At 41.4% G+C, this 23,313-nt stretch overlaps 1 protein-coding gene across 1 annotated transcript; it reads right to left on the reverse strand.

The window, feature by feature from the left end:
* Nucleotides 1-113: 113 nt before the first annotated feature.
* LOC308116559 (mucin-5B-like) lies at nt 114-22,323 on the reverse strand. The gene is made up of 46 exons (XM_080474810.1): nt 22,222-22,323; nt 21,787-22,042; nt 21,531-21,645; nt 20,894-20,966; nt 20,683-20,813; nt 20,351-20,567; nt 19,925-20,050; nt 19,702-19,816; nt 18,982-19,132; nt 18,788-18,901; nt 18,638-18,707; nt 18,391-18,528; nt 17,684-17,848; nt 17,515-17,609; nt 17,307-17,433; nt 16,945-17,200; nt 16,154-16,206; nt 15,950-16,047; nt 13,809-13,960; nt 13,554-13,692; nt 12,550-12,660; nt 11,836-12,075; nt 11,584-11,740; nt 11,044-11,172; nt 10,895-10,959; nt 8,840-10,153; nt 8,276-8,494; nt 6,614-7,888; nt 4,994-6,193; nt 4,695-4,869; nt 4,355-4,602; nt 4,012-4,195; nt 3,724-3,934; nt 3,431-3,606; nt 2,956-3,025; nt 2,669-2,769; nt 2,564-2,595; nt 2,285-2,462; nt 2,088-2,192; nt 1,955-1,995; nt 1,350-1,472; nt 1,167-1,265; nt 940-1,068; nt 792-831; nt 587-710; nt 114-473 (listed from the first exon to the last, which is right to left on the reverse strand). Exons 1-46 carry the CDS (start codon nt 22,295-22,297, stop codon nt 263-265), a joined length of 9,624 nt encoding a protein of 3,207 aa, XP_080330936.1. The 5' UTR covers nt 22,298-22,323; the 3' UTR covers nt 114-262.
* Nucleotides 22,324-23,313: the final 990 nt, after the last annotated feature.

Consider the following 23,313-nt stretch of genomic DNA (forward strand, 5'->3'; position numbering starts at 1 on the left):
TATGTTCACCAGAGTTTTTCTCTTCTCGGTGATGAAAAGAAAGGATAAAGAAGTCGGTTGATTTGATGAAATGTTGGGTTGGCAAAAATGATTCAATGAAAGAGAGAAGACATAAACTGAGTTGCAGCTTTTTATTTGATCAGTTGATAAATAGTCTCTCTACAACACCAGATAGTTTGTAGGAGATGTGATGATTGTGACATAGTTATGGAGATATAATGTTGTCATTTCACAGCTGTTGATGTGATGACAGACTAATTCATTAGATGAGGGTGAGGCTTCGCCTCCTGCGTGCGGAGTGAGCAGCAGTCTCCGTGCAGTCTTTCTGACCACAGCCGCACTGCTCTACATGCATGTACGTGTAGGGGATCGTCTCTCCGTTCAGGCAGAGCAGGTCAATGGTACGACGGCTAAACCGTGTCTCCTTACAGCAGGAGCAAGAATGCTGAAGAGCTGCTGCTGATTGGGAGTACCTGAAGAAAACCACAGACAGCATTAGTTGTTGAAGGCACAATCTGGACAAACTTCATATTAATGATTAAATTTATCAATATTTCCTGTGTCTCTGTGTCTCAATGGTTCTTACAAGGTGTAAGTGTTGCAGGACCCTTCACAATATGGCATATCAACCTCTTCCCCGGACTGACAGTTCTGGTGCATAACAATGGTTTTCCCAGACATTAACTTGCAGCCCTTCTCCTTTTCCACACCTGTTGAACAAAAGATGCCCAGTCAGCTCCATTCTATTAGAATGATTAGAAAAAAATGTTAAATGAAAAAGTTACACTCACAAACTTTACAGCAGCCGTTGGCTGAAGTCTGAATTGTGTTCTAAAGAAGAAAAAAAACATCATCAGCAAGTGTGTAAACTTCCAGAAACATCCATCCATCATCTGTACCATTTATATTTAATTCAGTTTGTCAAAAGTTGGTACTTACAGGCTCACATTTGTTCTCATCAAATGGTGGGCAGACAATGTTTGAATTGACAGTTAATAATGTTCCAGTACTCTTAATACAGGTGTAATATTCACACCTATTTCCAGGTGGTGACCAAGTTTCTCCTTGCTGCAAGAGTACACAAAGACAAAAAGGTAATGCATGGCTTTGGGATGAAAGGAAAATGATTATTTGGAAATACAGACAACACAGAGGATCCATTTTACCCTCAGGAGCTGGGCGGTGCCATTAACACTTGTGACACAATGTGTCTGTACACACTTCCCACAGCATTCGTCTGAGTCATTTTCTTCATATATAAAACCCTAGAGGAGATGGAAGGTGTTAAGGTCCCATGTTTGCCCTTACAATAAACACAGTTTGAGTTTGATTTCTGTGATTGTTCTTACCGGGTCACACTCTTGATTACACTCTTGAAACTGGCAACGTATTTTGAATAGACCACTTTTGGGGTCAACCTCATTGGTGCAGGTACATTCCTGGCATTCAGGTGCAGGAACAGAAGTACCAGGCTGGCAAAATAAGAAAGAATATGCTCATTATTGTGTTTTTATCCCCATAAAGAACCAGAAGCGAGCTACATTGATTTCACGGAGGAGGTGACTGGCTCGGGCTGATCCGATTGATCTCAATGTTTGTTTACAGGCCAATGGTTGCAAGGAAATAAATCTGAGAGCTGAAAGCTAACAATAAGTGTAATAATACATTTATTTACTGCATTTCTAGTCAATGATATTTCAGATTGGTCTTCATTGCAAAACAAACTAAAATAAAAATCACACTATGTGAAGAGAATTAGGTTGATCATCAATGACAAGATGAAAAAATAATTCACTTAATGAATATTATTAAATTGTACTACTTTCTACTCTGTCATCTGAGTATTAAAGAGAGAATGTGGCAGACGTTAACTATTGTTTCCTCTGTGTGCCCCCCTGTGTGGAACTACTGCAATAACAACTCATTAATTGTACTAGATACATTTTTATTTTACCTGGTATTCGGAGTCTTTGTGGACACACACTCTTTTAGGCTCTAGGGAAGAATAAGTGTGAACATACGTTACACAAATGCACTATTGTGGTGATGAAATCTTGGCTGAATCCAATCTGAATTCATGAGCTCACCACATGAATGTTCTGGGCAGCATTTTCCCTCCGGAACACTGACAGCTGGTTTGTACCCAACTGGACAGCTCATGTCAATGATGGGGCAAGTACTACTTTTACATTCTGCAGAGAATAAAACAGCTGTCATTCAGAAACAGGTTCAATAGTTTTCACCAGCAAAACCTGACTGAAAGTATTAAAGATGGATGTTTTACCACAAATGAAGGCAGTACAGCAGGGATCTGATGGATTTGTTTGGTTGACGAGGACAAACCCTGGCGCAGTGCAGTTTTGGGTTGGTATTGATGGGCACAACTTAGGCTTGCAGGTCATAGCCTTGGTGGATTCCTCGCAGATACAGTCCTGACACTTGTACTCAAATCTCTCATTAAACTGAAAGGAAAACAAAAGTCATAAAAGTGAAATATTTATTCTTGCAGGTAAAAAGTACAGTGAAGTATTTGATTAAATTCAAGACAGAGATGAAGGCTCACCTCACGAGCGAGTCCCTCAGGATCAAGACATCCTGTCGGAGAATGAAAAAGTCAATGAGATTTCCTCATTGACAGAATATAATTTGATAAAACAACAACACTTACCACACTTTTCGACACATTTTCCAGACTCCTTGTTGAAAAGTTTAGTTCCATCAGGACAAAAGCAGCCTTCAGTGGTGTAGTTCATAGTTGGCTCATAGGGACTGAAAGTCAAAGCATATAGAGAAAGAACATGTTGTGTTGTCTTATGCCTTTTAGATACATTACACTGTTAATCTCAAATGATTTACTCTTCTTTAAATATTTACTATTAACACAATATGGTCATCATCTTAGGAAATCCTTAAATTGCACAATGAACCATAAAATTAAAACTTGTGTAAACTTACTTGTCTTCACAAGTTGGCTGTTCTGCTGGACCACATGGTTTGTAGATTTTGTCTGATGGACAGCCACTTGCTGCAATTGCAATTGCAAAAAAAACAAAAAACAACAACATATTAACAAGCTCCTTATTAATTGATGTGCACTAAATAGTCTGTTCAGTATGTGTCAACACCACAACAGTTAAAGAAACACTTTGTCTCACTTGACTGTGATTATCCAAACCAGACCTGGGAATCATATGGCCTGAAAGCAATATATGGCCCTTCAGATGTCACTGACCAGCCTATGAGTCAATTGAATTAGTTTACATGATACATATATAAAGATAATATAAATATAACTATAGAAATGTTACCAAGATGAAGACATTAAGCACTTACTACTATTGTTATAGTGGAGATGTTAAGAAATACGTTGCTAATATGCAGATATAGGTTCTATGCAAAGCTTGTCTCTCCACTGTATTCTGTTACTTACAACAAAGTGTGGTGTGGTTCCTCCAGTAAAGGCAAACGCCAGCCTGAGCACAGACAGCGGCGTACGTCTGTAAACTTGTGCACATTACTGCAGGATTGGAAATATGACAGCTATCAAAAATGCAGCCTTTGTAGAATTTGTCTGGTGACATGAAGGGATGGCATGCTGTGAAAGGACTGTGGAAGAAAGGGTCAACAAACAAAACCAGTGAGTAAGTGTAACTGCTTTATCCTCAATGTGGTTACATTATGAGGATGGAAGTGAACTTCTGCAATGGAATAGACCATGTGTACCTCTTGTAAAGAAGGTCACATATGGAGTCTGGCCTGCACGGGGCCAAAGTTGGTGTCTGTGTTGGCATACTGGTGGGTGGAGGAGGTGGTTTGGGGCAGTTGGGCTGGTGAATGCCATTAGCCTGCCAATAGTCAGCCATGACTGCACAACTTTCCACCAGCTGGCCTCCAGGTAACATGCAGTCATCCGCCTGATTATTGTTGCATGTTCCTGAAACCAGACATATACAAATTACAATCCGACTCCATACAATTTGTAAAAATGTTAAAATTGTAAAAGATTCTCACCACAGTGGCCTTGTGTGTTTTTGCCAAAGAATTTATAAGGCAAATCAACACTAAAACCAGTCAATCCAAAACTTATAACCACGCCAAGGTGAGGGATCTCAAAAATCAAGTTAATTCCTGTATTTATGATCTTGACACCTTGATTTAGGTAAGGTAGTTTCAGAGGTTTTCCATTTTGTAGTACCTAAAACAAACAGAAAGAATTATCAATTGAAAAATAAATAATTTATAATCCATTCAAAAAATTCTATCCACAGTGATGGCAAATATGTGATTAGGATTTGAGGAGTTGTTCAGTTGTTCATGCAGTGAAACTTGAAGGAAAATACAAATTGAACTTCACCTCTAACTGTGCTGCTCCGATGAGGTTGTGATTGACAAGTGAGACAACTTGCAATCCGTACGCTATTATTATTGATCGTGGACAAGAAACATCTTCAATGAGATCACAATTAACATTGTCAATATAAATCTTCAAATTTGCTTTTGGTGTTTTCTCTTCCATTAAAACATAAGTACAGTTTCCTTGGTAACTGTAGTACAAGCCATCAAATGTGATGTAATGAGGATCTCCCCAGCCTTCACATACACCTAGAGAAGAAAGGAAAAGTAAAATTCAAAAGTAACTGGATGAAAAACATAAAGGGATATGAAAGATCTATTGAATACATATATAAACTTACAGTCACAAACATATTGTTGACAACAGTGTTTTTCGTCCCAGGCAAGGACTGGTTTCTTGCCATTGGAACAAGTGATTTCCTTAATGGGTGGACATTCATATGGAATAATTTCGATTGTATTATTCTCAATACATCTAGCCATGATGCATTCGCAAAGCCAGAAAGGTTCATTTTGCTTCAAGAAAAAGAAAATATGTCAAAGAAAATAAAACCTATAAGAACAAATGCAAAGAACATATGTTACAGAATCTGAAAAGGAGATTGATATAAGCATGTGAGATATACTTTAATATACTTACTGTGACGTTCCAGTCAGGACATGTTATTGGTGGTGTTGTAGTAACAGATGGAGTTGTAGTAGTGGGTGGAGTTGGAGTCGTTGTGGATGGAGTTGTCGTAGTAGGTGGAGTTGTAGTGGTGGGTGGAGCAGTAGTTGTAGTAGTAGGTGTAGTTCCAGTTGTAGTTGTTGCGGGATGAGGACTTGTGGTTGTTGTGGAGGGAGGTGTAGTAGTGGTAGATGGAGTAGTAGTAGTTGTGGTGGATGGAGTCGTGGTGGATAGGGTTGTAGTAGTTTTGGATGGAGTTGTGGATGGAGTTGTTGTGGTGGTGGATGGAGCTGTAGTAGTTGTTATAGATGGAGTTGCAGTAGTTGTGGATGGAGTTGTAGTAGTTGTTGTGGATGGAGTTGGAGTAGTTGCAGATGGAGGTATAGTGGATGTGGATGCAGTTGTGGTTGTGGATGGAGATGTAGTAGTTGTGGATGGAGTAGTAGTAGTTGTTATGGATGGAGTTGTGGTTGTGGATGGAGTTGGAGTAGTTGTGGATGGAGTTAGAGTAGTTGTGGATAGAGTCGGAGTAGTTGTGTATGGAGTTGTGGTAGTTGTTGTGGATGGAGTAATTGTGGTTTGAGATGTAGTAGTTGTGGATTGAGTTGGAGTAGTTGTGGATGGGGTTGTGGTTGGAGTTGTAGTAGTTGTGGATGGAGTTGTAGTAGTTGTAGATGGCGGTATTGTGGATGTGGATGCAGTTGTGGTTGTGGATGGAGATGTAGTAGTGGGTGGAGTTGGAGTTGTTGTGGATGGAGTTGTTGTAGTAGGTGGAGTTGTAGTGGTGGGTGGAGCAGTAGTTGTAGTAGTAGGTGTAGTTCCAGTTGTAGTTGTTGCGGGATGAGGACTTGTGGTTGTTGTGGAGGGAGGTGTAGTGGTATTGTTGACTTGTGGTTTTGTATTCGGAGTGGTGATTGTGGATGGTGTTGCAGTTTCAGGAGTAGCTTGAGTTGTAATTGTCGTGGATGGACGTGTAGTAGTGGGTGGAGTTGTAGTTGTTGGGGGAGGTGGCATTATAGTTGTGGTGGATGGAGTTGTAGTAGTGGTAGATGGAGTAGTAGTAGTTGTGGTGGATGGAGTTGTGGTGGATAGGGTTGTAGTAGTTGTGGATGGAGTTGTGGATGGAGTTGTTGTGGTGGTGGTGGATGGAGCTGTAGTAGTTGTTATAGATGGAGTTGCAGTAGTTGTGGATGGAGTTGTAGTAGTTGTTGTGGATGGAGTTGGAGTAGTTGTAGATGGAGGTATAGTGGATGTGGATGCAGTTGTGGTTGTGGGTGGAGATGTAGTAGTTGTGGATGGAGTAGTAGTAGTTGTTATGGATGGAGTTGCAGTAGTTGTGGATGGAGTTGTAGTAGTTGTTGTGGATGGAGTTGTAGTGGTTGTAGATGGAGGTATTGTGGATGTGGATGCAGTTGTGGATGGAGATGTAGTAGTGGGTGGAGTTGGAGTTGTTGTGGATGGAGTTGTCGTAGTAGGTGGAGTTGTAGTGGTGGGTGGAGCAGTAGTTGTAGTAGTAGGTGTAGTTCCAGTTGTAGTTGTTGCGGGATGAGGACTTGTGGTTGTTGTGGAGGGAGGTGTAGTGGTATTGTTGACTTGTGGTTTTGTATTCGGAGTGGTGATTGTGGATGGTGTTGCAGTTTCAGGAGTAGCTTGAGTTGTAATTGTCGTGGATGGACGTGTAGTAGTGGGTGGAGTTGTAGTTGTTGGGGGAGGTGGCCTTATAGTTGTGGTGGATGGAGTTGTAGTAGTGGTAGATGGAGTAGTAGTAGTTGTGGTGGATGGAGTTGTGGTGGATAGGGTTGTAGTAGTTGTGGATGGAGTTGTGGATGGAGTTGTTGTGGTGGTGGATGGAGCTGTAGTAGTTGTTATAGATGGAGTTGCAGTAGTTGTGGATGGAGTTGTAGTAGTTGTTGTGGATAGAGTTGGAGGAGTTGTAGATGGAGGTATAGTGGATGTGGATGCAGTTGTGGTTGTGGATGGAGATGTAGTAGTTGTGGATGGAGTAGTAGTAGTTGTTATGGATGGAGTTGCAGTAGTTGTGGATGGAGTTGTAGTAGTTGTTGTGGATGGAGTTGTAGTAGTTGTAGATGGAGGTATTGTGGATGTGGATGCAGTTGTGGTTGTGGATGGAGATGTAGTAGTTGTGGATGGAGTAGTTGTGGTTGTGGATACAGTTGGAGTAGTTGTAGATGGAGTTGTTGTGGTTGTGGATGGAGTTGTAGGAGTTGTGGATGGAGTAGTTGTGGTTGTGGATGGAGTTGGATTAGTTGTGGATGGGGTTGTGGTTGTGGATGGAGTTGTAGTAGTTGTAGGTGGAAATGTAGTAGTTGTAGAAGGAGTTGGAGTAGTTGATGGAGTTGGAGTAGTGGTTGTGGGTGGAGATGTAGTAGTGGGTGGAGTTGGAGTTGTTGTGGATGGAGTTGTCGTAGTAGGTGGAGTTGTAGTGGTGGGTGGAGCAGTAGTTGTAGTAGTAGGTGTAGTTCCAGTTGTAGTTGTTGCGGGATGAGGACTTGTGGTTGTTGTGGAGGGAGGTGTAGTGGTATTGTTGACTTGTGGTTTTGTATTCGGAGTGGTGATTGTGGATGGTGTTGCAGTTTCAGGAGTAGCTTGAGTTGTAATTGTCGTGGATGGACGTGTAGTAGTGGGTGGAGTTGTAGTTGTTGGGGGAGGTGGCATTATAGTTGTGGTGGATGGAGTTGTAGTAGTGGTAGATGGAGTAGTAGTAGTTGTGGTGGATGGAGTTGTGGTGGATAGGGTTGTAGTAGTTGTGGATGGAGTTGTGGATGGAGTTGTTGTGGTGGTGGTGGATGGAGCTGTAGTAGTTGTTATAGATGGAGTTGCAGTAGTTGTGGATGGAGTTGTAGTAGTTGTTGTGGATGGAGTTGGAGTAGTTGTAGATGGAGGTATAGTGGATGTGGATGCAGTTGTGGTTGTGGGTGGAGATGTAGTAGTTGTGGATGGAGTAGTAGTAGTTGTTATGGATGGAGTTGCAGTAGTTGTGGATGGAGTTGTAGTAGTTGTTGTGGATGGAGTTGTAGTGGTTGTAGATGGAGGTATTGTGGATGTGGATGCAGTTGTGGATGGAGATGTAGTAGTGGGTGGAGTTGGAGTTGTTGTGGATGGAGTTGTCATAGTAGGTGGAGTTGTAGTGGTGGGTGGAGCAGTAGTTGTAGTAGTAGGTGTAGTTCCAGTTGTAGTTGTTGCGGGATGAGGACTTGTGGTTGTTGTGGAGGGAGGTGTAGTGGTATTGTTGACTTGTGGTTTTGTATTCGGAGTGGTGATTGTGGATGGTGTTGCAGTTTCAGGAGTAGCTTGAGTTGTAATTGTCGTGGATGGACGTGTAGTAGTGGGTGGAGTTGTAGTTGTTGGGGGAGGTGGCCTTATAGTTGTGGTGGATGGAGTTGTAGTAGTGGTAGATGGAGTAGTAGTAGTTGTGGTGGATGGAGTTGTGGTGGATAGGGTTGTAGTAGTTGTGGATGGAGTTGTGGATGGAGTTGTTGTGGTGGTGGATGGAGCTGTAGTAGTTGTTATAGATGGAGTTGCAGTAGTTGTGGATGGAGTTGTAGTAGTTGTTGTGGATAGAGTTGGAGGAGTTGTAGATGGAGGTATAGTGGATGTGGATGCAGTTGTGGTTGTGGATGGAGATGTAGTAGTTGTTATGGATGGAGTTGCAGTAGTTGTGGATGGAGTTGTAGTAGTTGTTGTGGATGGAGTTGTAGTAGTTGTAGATGGAGGTATTGTGGATGTGGATGCAGTTGTGGTTGTGGATGGAGATGTAGTAGTTGTGGATGGAGTAGTTGTGGTTGTGGATACAGTTGGAGTAGTTGTAGATGGAGTTGTTGTGGTTGTGGATGGAGTTGTAGGAGTTGTGGATGGAGTAGTTGTGGTTGTGGATGGAGTTGGATTAGTTGTGGATGGGGTTGTGGTTGTGGATGGAGTTGTAGTAGTTGTAGGTGGAAATGTAGTAGTTGTAGAAGGAGTTGGAGTAGTTGATGGAGTTGGAGTAGTGGTTGTGGGTGGACTTGTCGTAGCTGTTGTAGATGGAGTTGGAGTAGTTGTTGTGGGTGGAGTTGTCATAGTTGTTGTAGATGGAGTTGTAGTAGTTGTTGTGGATGGGGTAGGAGTAGTTGTGGATGGAGTTGTGGTTGTGGATGGAGTTGGAGTAGTTGTGGATGGAGGTGTTGTGGTTGTGGATCGAGTTGTGGTTGTGGGTGGAGTTGTAGTAGTTGTGGATGGAGTTGTTGTGGTTGTGGACGGAGTTGCAGTAGTTGTGGATGGAGTTGTAGTAGTTGTGGATTGAGTTGTAGTGGTTGTGGATGGAGTTGTGGATAGAGTTGTTGTAGTCGATGGAGTTGGAGTAGTTGTGGATGGAGTAGTAGTTGTGGTGGATGGAGTTGTGGTGGATAGGGTTGTAGTAGTTGTGGATGGAGTTGTGGATGGAGTTGTTGTGGTGGTGGATGGAGCTGTAGTAGTTGTTATAGATGGAGTTGCAGTAGTTGTGGATGGAGTTGTAGTAGTTGTTGTGGATGGGGTTGGAGGAGTTGTAGATGGAGGTATAGTGGATGTGGATGCAGTTGTGGTTGTGGATGGAGATGTAGTAGTTGTGGATGGAGTAGTAGTAGTTGTTATGGATGGAGTTGCAGTAGTTGTGGATGGAGTTGTAGTAGTTGTTGTGGATGGAGTTGTAGTAGTTGTAGATGGAGGTATTGTGGATGTGGATGCAGTTGTGGTTGTGGATGGAGATGTAGTAGTTGTGGATGGAGTAGTTGTGGTTGTGGATACAGTTGGAGTAGTTGTAGATGGAGTTGTTGTGGTTGTGGATGGAGTTGTAGGAGTTGTGGATGGAGTAGTTGTGGTTGTGGATGGAGTTGGATTAGTTGTGGATGGGGTTGTGGTTGTGGATGAAGTTGTAGTAGTTGTAGGTGGAGATGTAGTAGTTGTAGAAGGAGTTGGAGTAGTTGATGGAGTTGGAGTAGTGGTTGTGGGTGGACTTGTCGTAGCTGTTGTAGATGGAGTTGGAGTAGTTGTTGTGGGTGGAGTTGTTCTAGTTGTTGTAGATGGAGTTGTAGTAGTTGTTGTGGATGGGGTAGGAGTAGTTGTGGATGGAGTTGTGGTTGTGGATGGAGTTGGAGTAGTTGTGGATGGAGGTGTTGTGGTTGTGGATCGAGTTGTGGTTGTGGGTGGAGTTGTAGTAGTTGTGGATGGAGTTGTTGTGGTTGTGGACGGAGTTGCAGTAGTTGTGGATGGAGTTGTAGTAGTTGTGGATTGAGTTGTAGTGGTTGTGGATGGAGTTGTGGATAGAGTTGTTGTAGTCGATGGAGTTGGAGTAGTTGTGGATGGAGTTGTTGTGGTGGTGGATGGAGTTGTGGTGGATGCAGTGGGATTACATTCAGTTGAATTACAACATACTCTGATCTCGTAGTCAAAACATTTTCGAGGTCGTACCTGGTCTTCTTTTCTACATATCAAACCATAGCTTAAATTACAAGTAACCATTTGTTTAGTTTGCGTCACAAAGTCATTAAAGCTCATGTCTGGGTATTGAGTTGCTCTACACTGAATTTCGTTGCGATATTCACATATTTCCTGATCGCTATTTGTGATGTTCTTGTATGTCTCCCAGTCACTGCCATCTGAAGCTGGATCATCTACATTATACCAGTCTGACCAAACACACTCTGAACTGCAAGGAGTAGTGATGGGAGTTGTAGTAGTGGATGGAGTTGTTGTGGTTGTAGATAGAGTTGGAGTCGGTGTGGATGGAGTCGGTGTGGTTGTGGATGGAGTTGTTGTGGTTGTAGATGGAGATGATGGGGTTGTGGATGGAGTTGTTGTGGTTGTGGATGGAGTTGTAGTGGGTGTTGGTTCACAGACATCCACGCATGTCTGGTTCCTCTCATCATATATAGGCTTATCCTCTGGGCATACAGGATAACAACCTATAGAAACACATTACGAAACATCAAACTGCTTCTTGAACACCAGAACATGACCACAAAGTTTGACTTAAGTTGACCTCTGACCTTCCAGAGTTGGGAGAGGGCTTATACAGGTTCCTTCTGGATTCAAACAGGTCTTGTAGCACGCAGTATGGCATGGGTTATAGTGCCACTTGCACTCTTGTGGGTTGTTGTAGTAATCACAAAAGACCGCTGGGACATATAAAAATCAAAGCCAATGAAAGTGTTGAGCAAATAATGAAATTATGATTTGAACTGAAATTCAAGGTACTCCTCATACATCCTTACATGAGTCAGTGACAAAATCTTTAGTCATATTTGAGACTAATGGAAATAGTATATACCCATGGCAGTAGTGTCTTAAAGAAGACATTAGCTGTAACACTCCAAAGTGATTTATTATTTCCTCCACCAATTCAATGATATCATATTTCATTTTGTGCTTGTGGAGGCAAAGCACTTTGCAAATTGTCCAATGGGATTGTGTCAACAATGCACACGTTGCTAAATCTGTAAATACTGAGTTCATGAGACTTTGCAGAGCCGCACAGCAGTGCTTTATGCCTAAAAAACCAAAAGCTTGAAGTACAACTGTGTACTCACGACAGATGTCAGGCGTTCTCCATGCAACACAGACTCTGGCCTCATTACAAGCTTGAGCATAAGCTGCTACTGCAGTGCAGAGACACTCGCAGTCTCCTCCAGTGTCACAGGCGCATGAGTCTTTCACACAGTTTTCATAAAAAGGAAGAGGATCGACCTGTAGAGAAGGTCAGAATGAGCAACAGATATTTAAGGGTATCTGTTATATTGTTAGCAGGGAGCTGTACATCAAAACCTCATTTTCACTGTTACCTTTTTGTGGCACTCTTTGAATGTCTGTCCGGTTACAATGCCGCACGTCATTTTTGCCCAGTGATGTCGATGGGGTTTTACTTCACAGGGGCTGACATTTGCCTCCACATCTGGACATGTGCTGTACAATTTCCAGCTGTTTGCAAATTCTAACGGGCTGCTGACGACCATGTTACCCCGGGTGGTGAAGTCGTTCTGTCCATCACCGTCAAAATTGCCACACAGACCACACACCTCTCCCTGAATGGCACAAAAAAAGAGCTTGTTATATACTTAGTAACACATTTTGTCACACACGGACATGAAATGATTGTTGTGCATTTTCATCCTAATTTATAATTATTAGGATGGAGGAAAACAATCATCCGCAATATCAAGAGCACACAGAGGTTCTTCTCGTCGTTATGTGAAAGCACTGTGACGTACACTATGCAGTGGTTCCATCAGGATACGGATGGTTGTTTTCCGATCCCACATCACTGCAACCCCAATGTCGGACTCCAAGACAATATACAAGCCAACTCTTCTTATTCTGTACTTGATCTCAGGGCCATGTCCCAGATCTTCTTCTTCATAGTTATTCTTAATAAATTTGATTTCCTTTTGCTGTAAAAGAAATACAAGATAATGGTAGCTTGCCACGAGTGTTCATTTATTCTCTTATATATAATGCTTCAGGTATGGACAGCACCAGGTATTATCTGAACTCCTTACCCCCATCTGGATCCTGACAGTCTTGGAGCATGTAGTGCCAGTAGATCCACATGGGATGTTCTCGGTGACGATCGCAAAGTTGTACTGAGCTGTTTTATTGGCACAGTTGTTCTTGAAAGAGAGAGATTTCATTTTTGATTTCGATTTTTCAATTTTGAATTTTTGGAATTTAAATAGGTTCTGATCTTCAGGACAGTCGGTATAATGTCAACAATTAAAAATAAATTGCAGCCACTATATTCATTCATGGACCTTTTGAGGGATAATGCACATATTTACAACAATTGTAAGTAGTATTCATATCACTGCTATTAAAATGAGCCATTTAATGTATATTATGAGAAGAGATGCAAATGTTTAAAACATTTTTTCTACCTCACAACCTGGACTAAAATAATCTCGCTTGTAAACTCGACTGTGTGACCACAAAATAAGCTGAAAGTAAAGTCTTCTTTAAACAGAACACAACAAAGCGTTGGTGACAGATCTTTGAGTCTGGCTCAGTGAAAGCATTTCCTAGTGCTTTGCAGTGGAAATGTGTGTGTCCAGAGAAAACTTCGACTTAGTTTTAACTTTAGTGTTGCATCAAGTGCAAAATTGTTTCTTCTAGTTTCTATGCTCAACTTTTGGAAGATGCTTGTTTCCATATCTATAATACAAATCAATGTCCCGGCATTTTTATTGTTGTAACAGTTCATGACAATAAACAATGAAATAATCTAATAAAAAAAGCCATAAAATATAGCAGTTTCTAGATCTTTCTAGAAGGACTGAATTATAAGTAACATAAATATGTAATTGACCATGAAGATAGTGCTAAATCTCTTATGTGTACTTGCCTCATATTTGAAGTGTCAATAACTGTAAATATTGTTATCAAGCATTAATTACTGACCATCTTTATTTAACTTTTATGTGACATTTTTAAATAAGTTTAGTCAGACTGACATATCTGATAGTTTGTGGTGATGTGTACTATGGATGAGTTGGGAAACAGTTTTTACCTTGACGACAATATAAGAACAACTTCCCTGAAACCCGTAAGATCGCTGATCAAACGTAGAGTAGTGACCACTCCCATAAACAACACAAGTTCCAGGACATTTCTTTTCTGTGCACGTCCATTTTCCACTTTTGCAGGTACTAGACATGTTAGAAAAGGTTTAATGTCATAGACTGTTGCACTACAAGAGTAAAACAGACAGACAGTATAAATAAATAATCTAGAACATGAGTATCTCTGTAGGATATACTCATACCAAGTGTTGCACTGGTTAGGGATTTGTGTTCCCGGGACAAAGAGACGTCCATCATGCTGACAGGGACAGTTGCTTTCTGTCACACAGGCACCTTTGCCATCCTCAAGGAGTCCATCAGGACACCGGCAGCCAGATTCACACTCTGTGGAGTCCTGAGAGAACCGAAAGATCACATGGATTGAAACACATATGTACAACGTTATATATTGAATTGTTTAAAACTGTCTACAAACTATTGGGCGTTGAACTGAAATGTACACCCTGAGTACTATAAAATATAGTCCACAAATTTATTTGGAAAGAAATGTGACCCACGTAAGGAGTGTAAAGAACAAAATCTGTGTGCAGGATGAGCTGTGGTCAACAGATTATCCTCCCCAGGCACAGAAATGTAAGACTCAGATTCTTCTTTGTGCCCACCCTCATCAGATTGTACAACAGCAGTTTGGCCTCACCATTACCAGCTCTGAACGGACTCATTATGTATTTGCCCACCAAATCATTTTGTTATTTTTTTAAATTGTTTTTCCTGTCATTGTAGTCACTTTAGCTATTTGTGATCTGCCAACCCTGCCTGGACTGTGGCCTTGTCGTTGCAGAAGGGTTTACGTGGTCGAGTGACCTTCAGAGCTATGCCGTCTGGAGCACATGGTGGACAGATCTGAAGTGAAGGCCCAGACACACCCAAAACCTCACTCATGCAAACGGAACACAGAAGATGTTGTGGTGTGTGACGGTGGTGGTGGTTGTGGTGGTGGTGATGGTGATGTTGGGGTAGGTGGAGGTTCTGTGCTGGTGCGGGAGGTTGAGAGGGTCATACAAGATATAGTTGGGCTCACCTCCAGGCACAGCATTGGCTCTGGAGCCATACTCCTTGATAAGAAAAGGTCTCTTTCTTACACTCAGACGTTGCACAGGGTGAGAAAGCATACGACCATGTCTCCTTAGATCTATTGTGGGAAGTTCTAAGGGAGTATCGGAACCGCTGCTGTCTTTGTACTCTTGAGCTGCAGTCCCACCATGCAGTGCGTGCCAGAGCGGGTGAGAGAGGGTACCGTCAGGCAAAGCATATCCAGACCCAACTCTGTCACGCAGTCCCACCGCAGAAAGTACGATTAAGATATAGGCGGGGTTGTAAATGGCGCAGGGACATATCGGGCGAAAAACACGGAAGTGGCCGGCGACAACCGACTTACTCTGGCCGCAGCTCCTTGGCCGTCTGAGTAAAAGCCTTGAGCCTTGTTCTCTGTGACACAGCATAAACGTGGGACCACACGAAAACCCGTCCCGCCCCGGCACAAAAAGTCTGGTGGGACTGCAACTTTGGTGTGAGAGCTGTGTCTGTATACTTGGCATTAAGATGGACTTGCCCAGGGTGGGTGCTGGACTCTGCCAGAGTTGTGCCTTGTCACCACTTTTGTTCATTATTTTCATGGACAGGGTTGAGGTGCAATCATGGTCTTGAAAGCATCATTTATGTGGGGCGGAGGGTGATGTCTCTGCAATTTGCAGATGATCTTGTCCTTTTCACGGCATCACACGAGGGCCTCCAGCGTTTACTGGAACGGTTTAACGGGGAGTGTGAAGCGATTGGGATGCAGATCAGCACCTCCAAATCTGAGTTCATGGTCCTCTCACAGAAAAGGATGGCATGGCCTCTGCAGGTAGGGTGGGTGGAGTTGAACTATCTTATTGAGAAGTAATGGGGGGATTGATTGTGAGATTGGCCACAGATGCGGGGAGGCAGCTGATGGGATGCAATCACTGTACTGGACTGTTGTGGTGAAGAGGGAGCTGAGCCATAAAGCAAAGCTCTCTTTTTATAGGTTGGTCTCTATGAAAACCCTCACCTATGGTCATGAACTTTGGGTCATTACTAACAGAATGAGATTGAGGATAGAAGCGGCTGAAATTAGTTTTCACCCCCCCCCATCTCTGCCCTCTGAACTGCCACCACGACTCCATACATATTAAGCAGTTAGGAAGATCGATTGATGGTAATGTGCCAATGTTTCTTTTTTTTTATTATTATCATTCTTGTATTTTATTCTAATGATGCTTATCTTGTGCTACTTTGAAATTTCCACTCAGAAGGATCAAAAAAGTTGATCTTATTTTATTTGAGGATGTCAAAGTCTTACACAATCATCGCTGTCCAGATTTGAACAAGTTCGAGCGCACTGCAGACCAAGCTCCCCTGCTCCTGAACAGTTGAAGAACACTTTGGGGTGAGGACAATCTGTTAACAAAAAAATGGAGAGAAGGAGAAACTGCTTTAACACACATAGTATGAACCCAAGCCGGTGTTGTGGAAACAGTTATATGTTAAAAAAAAAACAACAAACCTGATGAGCGGGCTCTCCAAGAATGACAATGAAGCCTCCCATTGGTGCAAACACTAGAAAAAGCCACCCAAGATATGATATGTAATACATAGGTTGATCATATACTGCAAACTCTGTAATTCCAGTATGCTGACAAATAAGCACAAAACAAAATCACAGTACGAGATTTTTGACATATGCTCTGCTCTAAACTAAACTAAACTGTTGATGTCAAATGATTACAATTATTATACTGTATACTGCACTTTAATCTTTACTAACTGGCTGTAAATACAGTTTTTACCAAATGTTTTGTAAGATTGGCACCACGGATTTGCTTGAGCCTGCCGTACACATCACTGAGTTTAGCTATGTCCAGTATGATGAAGATGGTTTACCACAATGGTTCATGAGCCGCATGTTTAGCGGTCAATGTCTGATGCAAACCTCAAATAGGAATCTTCTAGTCCAGAGGTCGGCAACCTTCAACACTCAAAGAGCCATTTGGACCCATTTCTCACTGATCAGAACACGCCACATCACCCGCCCCGCCTACATTTTACCACACTCTCTGTGGTGGGACTGCGCAACAGAGCCGACCCTGTTCTCAAGCTCCAACTTCTAGGCCATGACTACCCTGTCTAGCTCCACGACAGTGAATCTGGTATGTTGGCATAAGTATTATATGATTTTCTTTATTTTATCATATGAGAAATCGTACCATTATAATTAACTACAAATGATTGCACAGGTCTAAATGATATCAAGTCCTTAGTCTTGGATACTTGATCAGAATTCCTGAACTAACTCACCAGTGCTCATTTTTGATGCTGACAGACTTTCCAGGTTTGACGTAGACATCGTTATGGTAACAGGGACATTTTGACATGGGTACACAGATGCCATTGTCATCTGAGTAGAAACCTTCAGCACATGAGCAGCCATCAACAGGAGAGAAATCAGAGCTGCAGCTCTGCTGGTTTGAGCCCAGAGATCTGCAACTCATCTGGCATCTCTGATGGTTGTAAGAGAAGGTCTGAGAGGCTGGGCAGCTCTTCATGTATTTATCTGTTTGGTAGACAATGTCAGCGTACAGAGTTTTATTATTAACATGAAAGAGAAGATCTTAAACTATTACTGAACAGTAGCTCAACAAAATGAAAGACACTCTTACCGCACACAGTCTCGCTCCACTCAGGCAGCATCACTCCCTTCGATGCACAAGCTCGTGCATAAGAGGAGAAAACGGCACACAGGCAGGCCTCACTCTTCTCACAGTTACAGCTGGCATAAGTACAACGCTGCAGAAGACATCACACTGTTTTAGAGAGCCACAGTCCCATCCAACTCAGTGAGGGGCAGACAAGAAGGTGTCATTGTACCTTGTAGTAAATATCAGGATCCACTGCTGAGTGGCACTTTGTGAATGTACTATTTGGACTCAGCAGCAAAGCGCACCAGTGTTTGGCGTACAGCTCTGAGAAAAGAAGACATGATTAATAAATGGATAGAAATATGTGAATAAACAAAATAATTGAACAAGTCTCCCACCATTTTCCACACTGAAGGAGCAGGGATCATCAAGTCTCTCCTCTATGTACGGACACATTAGGTTAGCCTTCCAGGAGTTTGTGAAAGTTGCAGCAGTTCCTTCAACAATTCCGTGAGGAGTCTTCATGTCATCAGACAGCATCATGTTGTAGTTCCCACATAAACCTGAAGAAATTGTTAATTTGACAGAATCCTTCAAGTGAGAAAACACAACAAATCCACAAATATTGTTTGAAACCTGATGCAGCTTTCTGGATTTGGTTCAGAATTTCAGAATGGAGGAGGAAACGTGAGAATTACATTCACAAATATTTATATCTAAAACTACTTTAATGTGTTTAGAAAAGTACAGCAATTTATTGCTACTTCTTTATCTGAGATCATCCTCCACTGACGAACTAACTAACCTTTAACATCATACGAGCACGTTTCTCTGGAGACTTCTGTACGGAGTCTGGACACTTTGAATAACCACAAACCCTCTACTGGGACCTGAGTGAGCCTCAAATAACCCAGGCCACATGGCTCAATAACATGGAATTGGTTTCAGAAAGGCAATTTCAAAAGTGTAATATTAGGAAAAAGCAATAATGTTTACTATAATCAGCATCACTCTTATTATCATCATTTAACTGTTAGAATGAGCAGGATTGTCATGAAGACATCTGGACATACTTCTTTATGATCAAAACAAATATAAATCTTACCTCGTGTTTTTTGCTTGTAGCTCGGATCGAGTTTGACATAGACTTGCATGATGGGAACATGTTGAATCTGAATTTGTAACCCAAAACTGGTCTGGAGCAAGATGTGGAAGGATGAGGCGTGAAAAATGTTGATGTCTCCTTCCAGGGGGCAAAAAATCAGAAAGAGGAGCATCAGATATTGAAGCACGAATGAACATTGTCAACATCATCATGTTTCCTTCAGAGTTTTCTTCATTGTCTGACTCACCTGAGCGGTACGGCAAAGTGAGGGTCTGCATATTCTGCTTTACAGTGCCATCAGCGGTGAATATTAATTCCTGTACGGAAACAGATTCTTTATAACAAATCAGCAAAATTTTTTGTGATTTTTAACATTTCACCATAATATGTGTCTCACATTGTTTCGGTCGTTGTTGAGCAGGAGTTTAACGGTCTTGAGACACGTGTCAAACTCTTGGTGTGCACACGGCATCAGCAGGACCAGAATTTTAAATTTTTGACTTAACTCATCCTGGAACACAATTAATTTAATAAATTATACAGTTTTCATGACATACACATTGAGTTGAGCAAAGCAATGACATTTCCCACCTTTCTCTCTACTTTGGCCAGCGTGTAGTAACAGTCTCCATGAAAAGTGTAAGTTTTTCCATCAAATGTCGTTACATGTGAACCCTCTTCAACTGCACATAAAGCAGGTGCTGGGAGACTGTTACACTCCCATACACCCGCCAAACATTTACTGTAAGAGACACAAGTGATTTAAGATGTGATCATACATGTGAATTCTGAAACACTTTGAAAAATAGTGAGATCATGATTAACTGTGAGTTAGAAAAGATTCCACTTCCCAGTGGGAAAAATTTAATGAAGAGCAAACTGGTAAAGTTGATGGTTTCTGTAATCTACCAGATGCATGTTTTACATTGCTCAACACAGCTGCGGTATGGTGAAAGGAAATGCAGTAACTCCGTATAAAAATAAGTTATAATCATCTTATTTTTGCTTGTTTTTATGGGAGGAAGTTCCAGCACTCTCTCAATACTTCAATTGAAATAACTTTCCATTGGTAACTATGGAACTTCATAGCAATGGTTATAACAACTGTTGACAAAGTAAGAGCCGTACAGAAATCGTGTATAAATGCAGTGTGAAAATAAAATGTACCTCTTGACCTCTCAATGAAGAAGCACTGCTGCCTTGGTATTATCATGTGTTCGCTATTAACTGAGACCTTTCAAACTGGTTACTATCCCGGTTTTAATGATGCATAAATGCAGTATGTATTACATGACTGAAAAAGTGACATACCATTCCTCCTGGTCCTGTTTGTGAATCTCACCAGAGTTGTAAATCTTATCACGTTTGCACTGACACTCAGACTGAGCTATGCACCCCCTCGTGGAGATATCGTCGAATACAGTCCCTGTAACAAACATGCTGTTTAAGTATATGTTTATGTTAAACAGGAAACTCTAAATCAAGTTTTATTGTGATCAAAACATGAAAACAGAACTATATTTCGAGCACTAACCAGAGGGACAGAAGCAGCCGTCCATTTTGTGGTCCTCACACAGTGAACTTGTGTCTTGATGTGTGCAAGTGTCCATGCAGGGGGAACCGCTCTCCTCATAGACCATGTTGTAGGGACACTGTTTAGCTGTGGAGGGAAAAAGCAATAAATGCAATTCATACTCATCAAGGCAGGGGTTAATTATTAAAAATGTTTTCAGTGACGATCCATCATTTTTCAAACCTCTTTAAACACTTTTTTTTATGCCTTTAATAATGTCACTTACAATGAATTCTACACATATCTGCAATTTTTTTAAATTATGTTTTAAATGTCATTTTAAAGATCACCAAGATTGTTTAACACTGATTTCAGAGTAAATGTACTGTGTAAAGTACAAAACATAAAGGGTGGTAGCCAGAGACAAAGAAGAAAGTGTTCTGTTACCACAGAACTGAGGCGTCCTCCAGTTGGGGGGATGCCCTCCTGCATGGGAACACTGACGAGAGAACTCAGACAGTGTGCTGCAGACACAGAAATCATTTGTTATGTTGTTACAGCCGCACATGTCCTGCACGCAGGCCTGGATGTATGGTTCAGGGTTTATCAGGGCGGTGCAGGAGCTCCAGGACTCTGAATGCAGCATCTGGTCACATGTGTTTTGCTAAAAAAGACAAAAGAGGTTGGTGGTCGAGGTAATGTTTCTCCATTGTAAAATGGCAAATGTCACTACATATCACAATATGGAATTATTAAACATTGTAAGGTTATAAACTCACAAAGTCCTTGCATGAATCTGGCAAAGCCAGAGCCTCTGAAGAGTCTTCCTCTTCAGAGGGGTCTTCACAGTCATCATTGGGACGATGGACTTTGTGTCTGTTGCCAAACTCAATGGGGTTGATTTTGAAACCTGCGTGTGGGTACATTCATAGTGTCACCTGCCATGTAGCAGATTAAATGTAAGAAAACATAACAAATGACGTTGTATACCATGAGAAAAGGATCCATTGAATACTCCACAAAGTCCACAAGTGCGATCAGCATAGTCATCATCGACCTCCACCTAAATAACAACAATAAAACAATAAAAGTTTGGGAAAAGTTTAAAACTGTTTTGTTGACACTGTCTACATTTATTATTATCTGTCAAACACTGACACAATACTATACATTATCCGTATAATTTAGTTAATTACAGAACAATTCATATTTGTACTGCTTTGAATGTTCTGAAAAAGTGACAAAAGAGTGCTTTCAAAAAATATTATAAGACTTAATTCAATTGTTATTTTTCTGAGAGAAAAAAATGACACTTATATGTCATGAAGAGTCAGATCAATCTTGAAACTAAAGCCATATAAATTTCAGCTGCACCTTTTCACAGGGGTTGCAACAGCAAGTCATTGCAACTTTCCAGGGAAACTTGGCTGGTTTTTATGCTGGGAGGGATTCCAGTCGCAATAGAGCTTAAAACCCACGTTCACTGAAGGTCAACACTAAACTCATTGCATTGCAAAGGACGAACCATTTAAACATGTTTATTGTAACCTAAGTAAACTCAAAGTGACACTCCATCCTGATGCACTTCTAAAATAATCTGGTACTCCATATTAAATTAGGGTCTTACCATGACAGCGTCCTCGCCGTTCCACATGACAGTGACACCGACTTTGGACTCGAGTTTGATGTAGGCAGCATTTTTTTCCACTTGTACTCCTGAACCCATGTGTGGCAATATGACACTGATTTAAAAAAAATTATGTTTTATTATTATTGATCGACGAGCATGGGAAATTTAAACACTATTCAGTCTAACACAATAAAGACAAATTGAATTTTGATGAGATAGTTGTTTTTTTTACAGCTTTGTTCTATAAACTTACTTCTTGTCATTCAGAGTAACCGCACTCTTGCTGAGGTTGAAGACAAGGTCGTTGATGGTTACCGTCACATAGCTGACTGTTGGGTTTCCATCATTGCTGTCCCTCTTCATGTGCACTGAGAACTCCTGGTAGGACTCATGGCAGTCGGAGACCAGGTTGTATTCACACATACCAGGAAAGTTGTATATATCACCATCAAATGTCTTGAAGTGCTCTCTGCCCCATGTGCTACAGATGCTGCTGACATGGTTGCGAACTGGAGAAATACAATGAGAAAAGGGTATCAACATTCTTCAATGAATTCACATGAATTTTGGGAATCACAACAAATATATTTCACCTTACACCCCCTCACTGTCAGAGTACTGTAAACTGTAATAATACATGAATGGGCTGCAACCAGCAGCAGAGAAAGTACAATATTTTGCATCTTACCCAGTCTAGTCTGGATTTCAGTGACTTCAGCAGCAGCCAAAATGAAGAAATACAACCACAGGACTCTCCACTTCATTGTTGCTACTGTTCAGTCACCAGAGCAGGGAATCATGGGCCATGGTCAGTGGCTCTTTATATTAGGATTGTTTATTTGTTCCCCTCCCACCCTCAAGAAAGGTGACTCTTTTCTCCAGGATGTTGACAGCATGTCATTAATGTGCATCTGGTTCCGTTCTAATATTTGTCGATTATCTTCCACATCTTGCATGTCTTCTGAACAAACAGCAGCCTTCTGGAGAATCTGGTGGCGATGCTCTTGTTTTGTAATCAGTCATTTTGAGCAAACCTTTTTATTGTTAAAACACTATAGTAAATGTGATACACCTGGGTTCCCCACACATCTTATCAATTACACTGAATATGAATAGAACATGTATGAATACTCTTTTTATTTATACAGTACAAACGCATGCACGCGTGCATGCACACATGCACGTACACAAACATTAATACAATATTAAAGATTTATGAATGTTAACAAGAAAAAATACAATACAAGATACAACAACATAAAATTAATAAACAAACAAATGATTGTCAAATACACTGGAAACATTTTCAAATGAAAAAAATTATAGCAGTGTTATTCAGTTTTATTGCAGAGGGTATATACGACCTGTGGTAGCTTCTTCTTGGATGGAGGCAGCAGAAGCACTGGGGGAGCATGTCAGAGCTCCCAGTGTTGTGGAGGGGGTGACTGACATTGTCTATGATGGACCGAAGCTTAGCTAAGACCCTCCTCTCACCCACCTTCTCGAGGATCAATGTGCAAATTGACCCTGGACAGGTTGCAAGTGAATCACATGACAAACATTGAAAGAAGAGATGCACAAACGCTCACTTTCACATCTACAGACAATTTAGGATCATCATTAAATCTTGTGTCCACGTTTCTGGAGTGTGGGAATCTGGAGAAAACCCAAGAATGCATCAGGAGAACATGCAAACACCACACATTAATGCTTTGGCCAGAATTGATCCCATGATATCACTATGATGGGAGAATGTTGATCGTTGCAACACAGTACAGCC

The sequence above is a fragment of the Lipophrys pholis genome, assembly GCF_963383615.2.
Source record: "Lipophrys pholis genome assembly, chromosome: 11".
NCBI lineage: Eukaryota > Metazoa > Chordata > Actinopteri > Blenniiformes > Blenniidae > Lipophrys > Lipophrys pholis.

What these genes read in the sequence shown, in the direction of transcription:
- LOC308116559 (XM_080474810.1), bottom strand. Translation starts at nt 22,297, where the DNA reads ATGAAGTGGAGAGTCCTGTGGTTGTATTTCTTCATTTTGGCTGCTGCT. An exon ending in CAGATTCATGCAAGGACTTT is followed by an intron (nt 20,568 to 20,682) that starts GTGAGTTTATAA and finishes TGTCTTTTTTAG; the next exon opens with CAAAACACATGTGACCAGAT. An exon ending in CTACAAGCAAAAAACACGAG is followed by an intron (nt 17,849 to 18,390) that starts GTAAGATTTATA and finishes CAATTTCTTCAG; the next exon opens with GTTTATGTGGGAACTACAAC.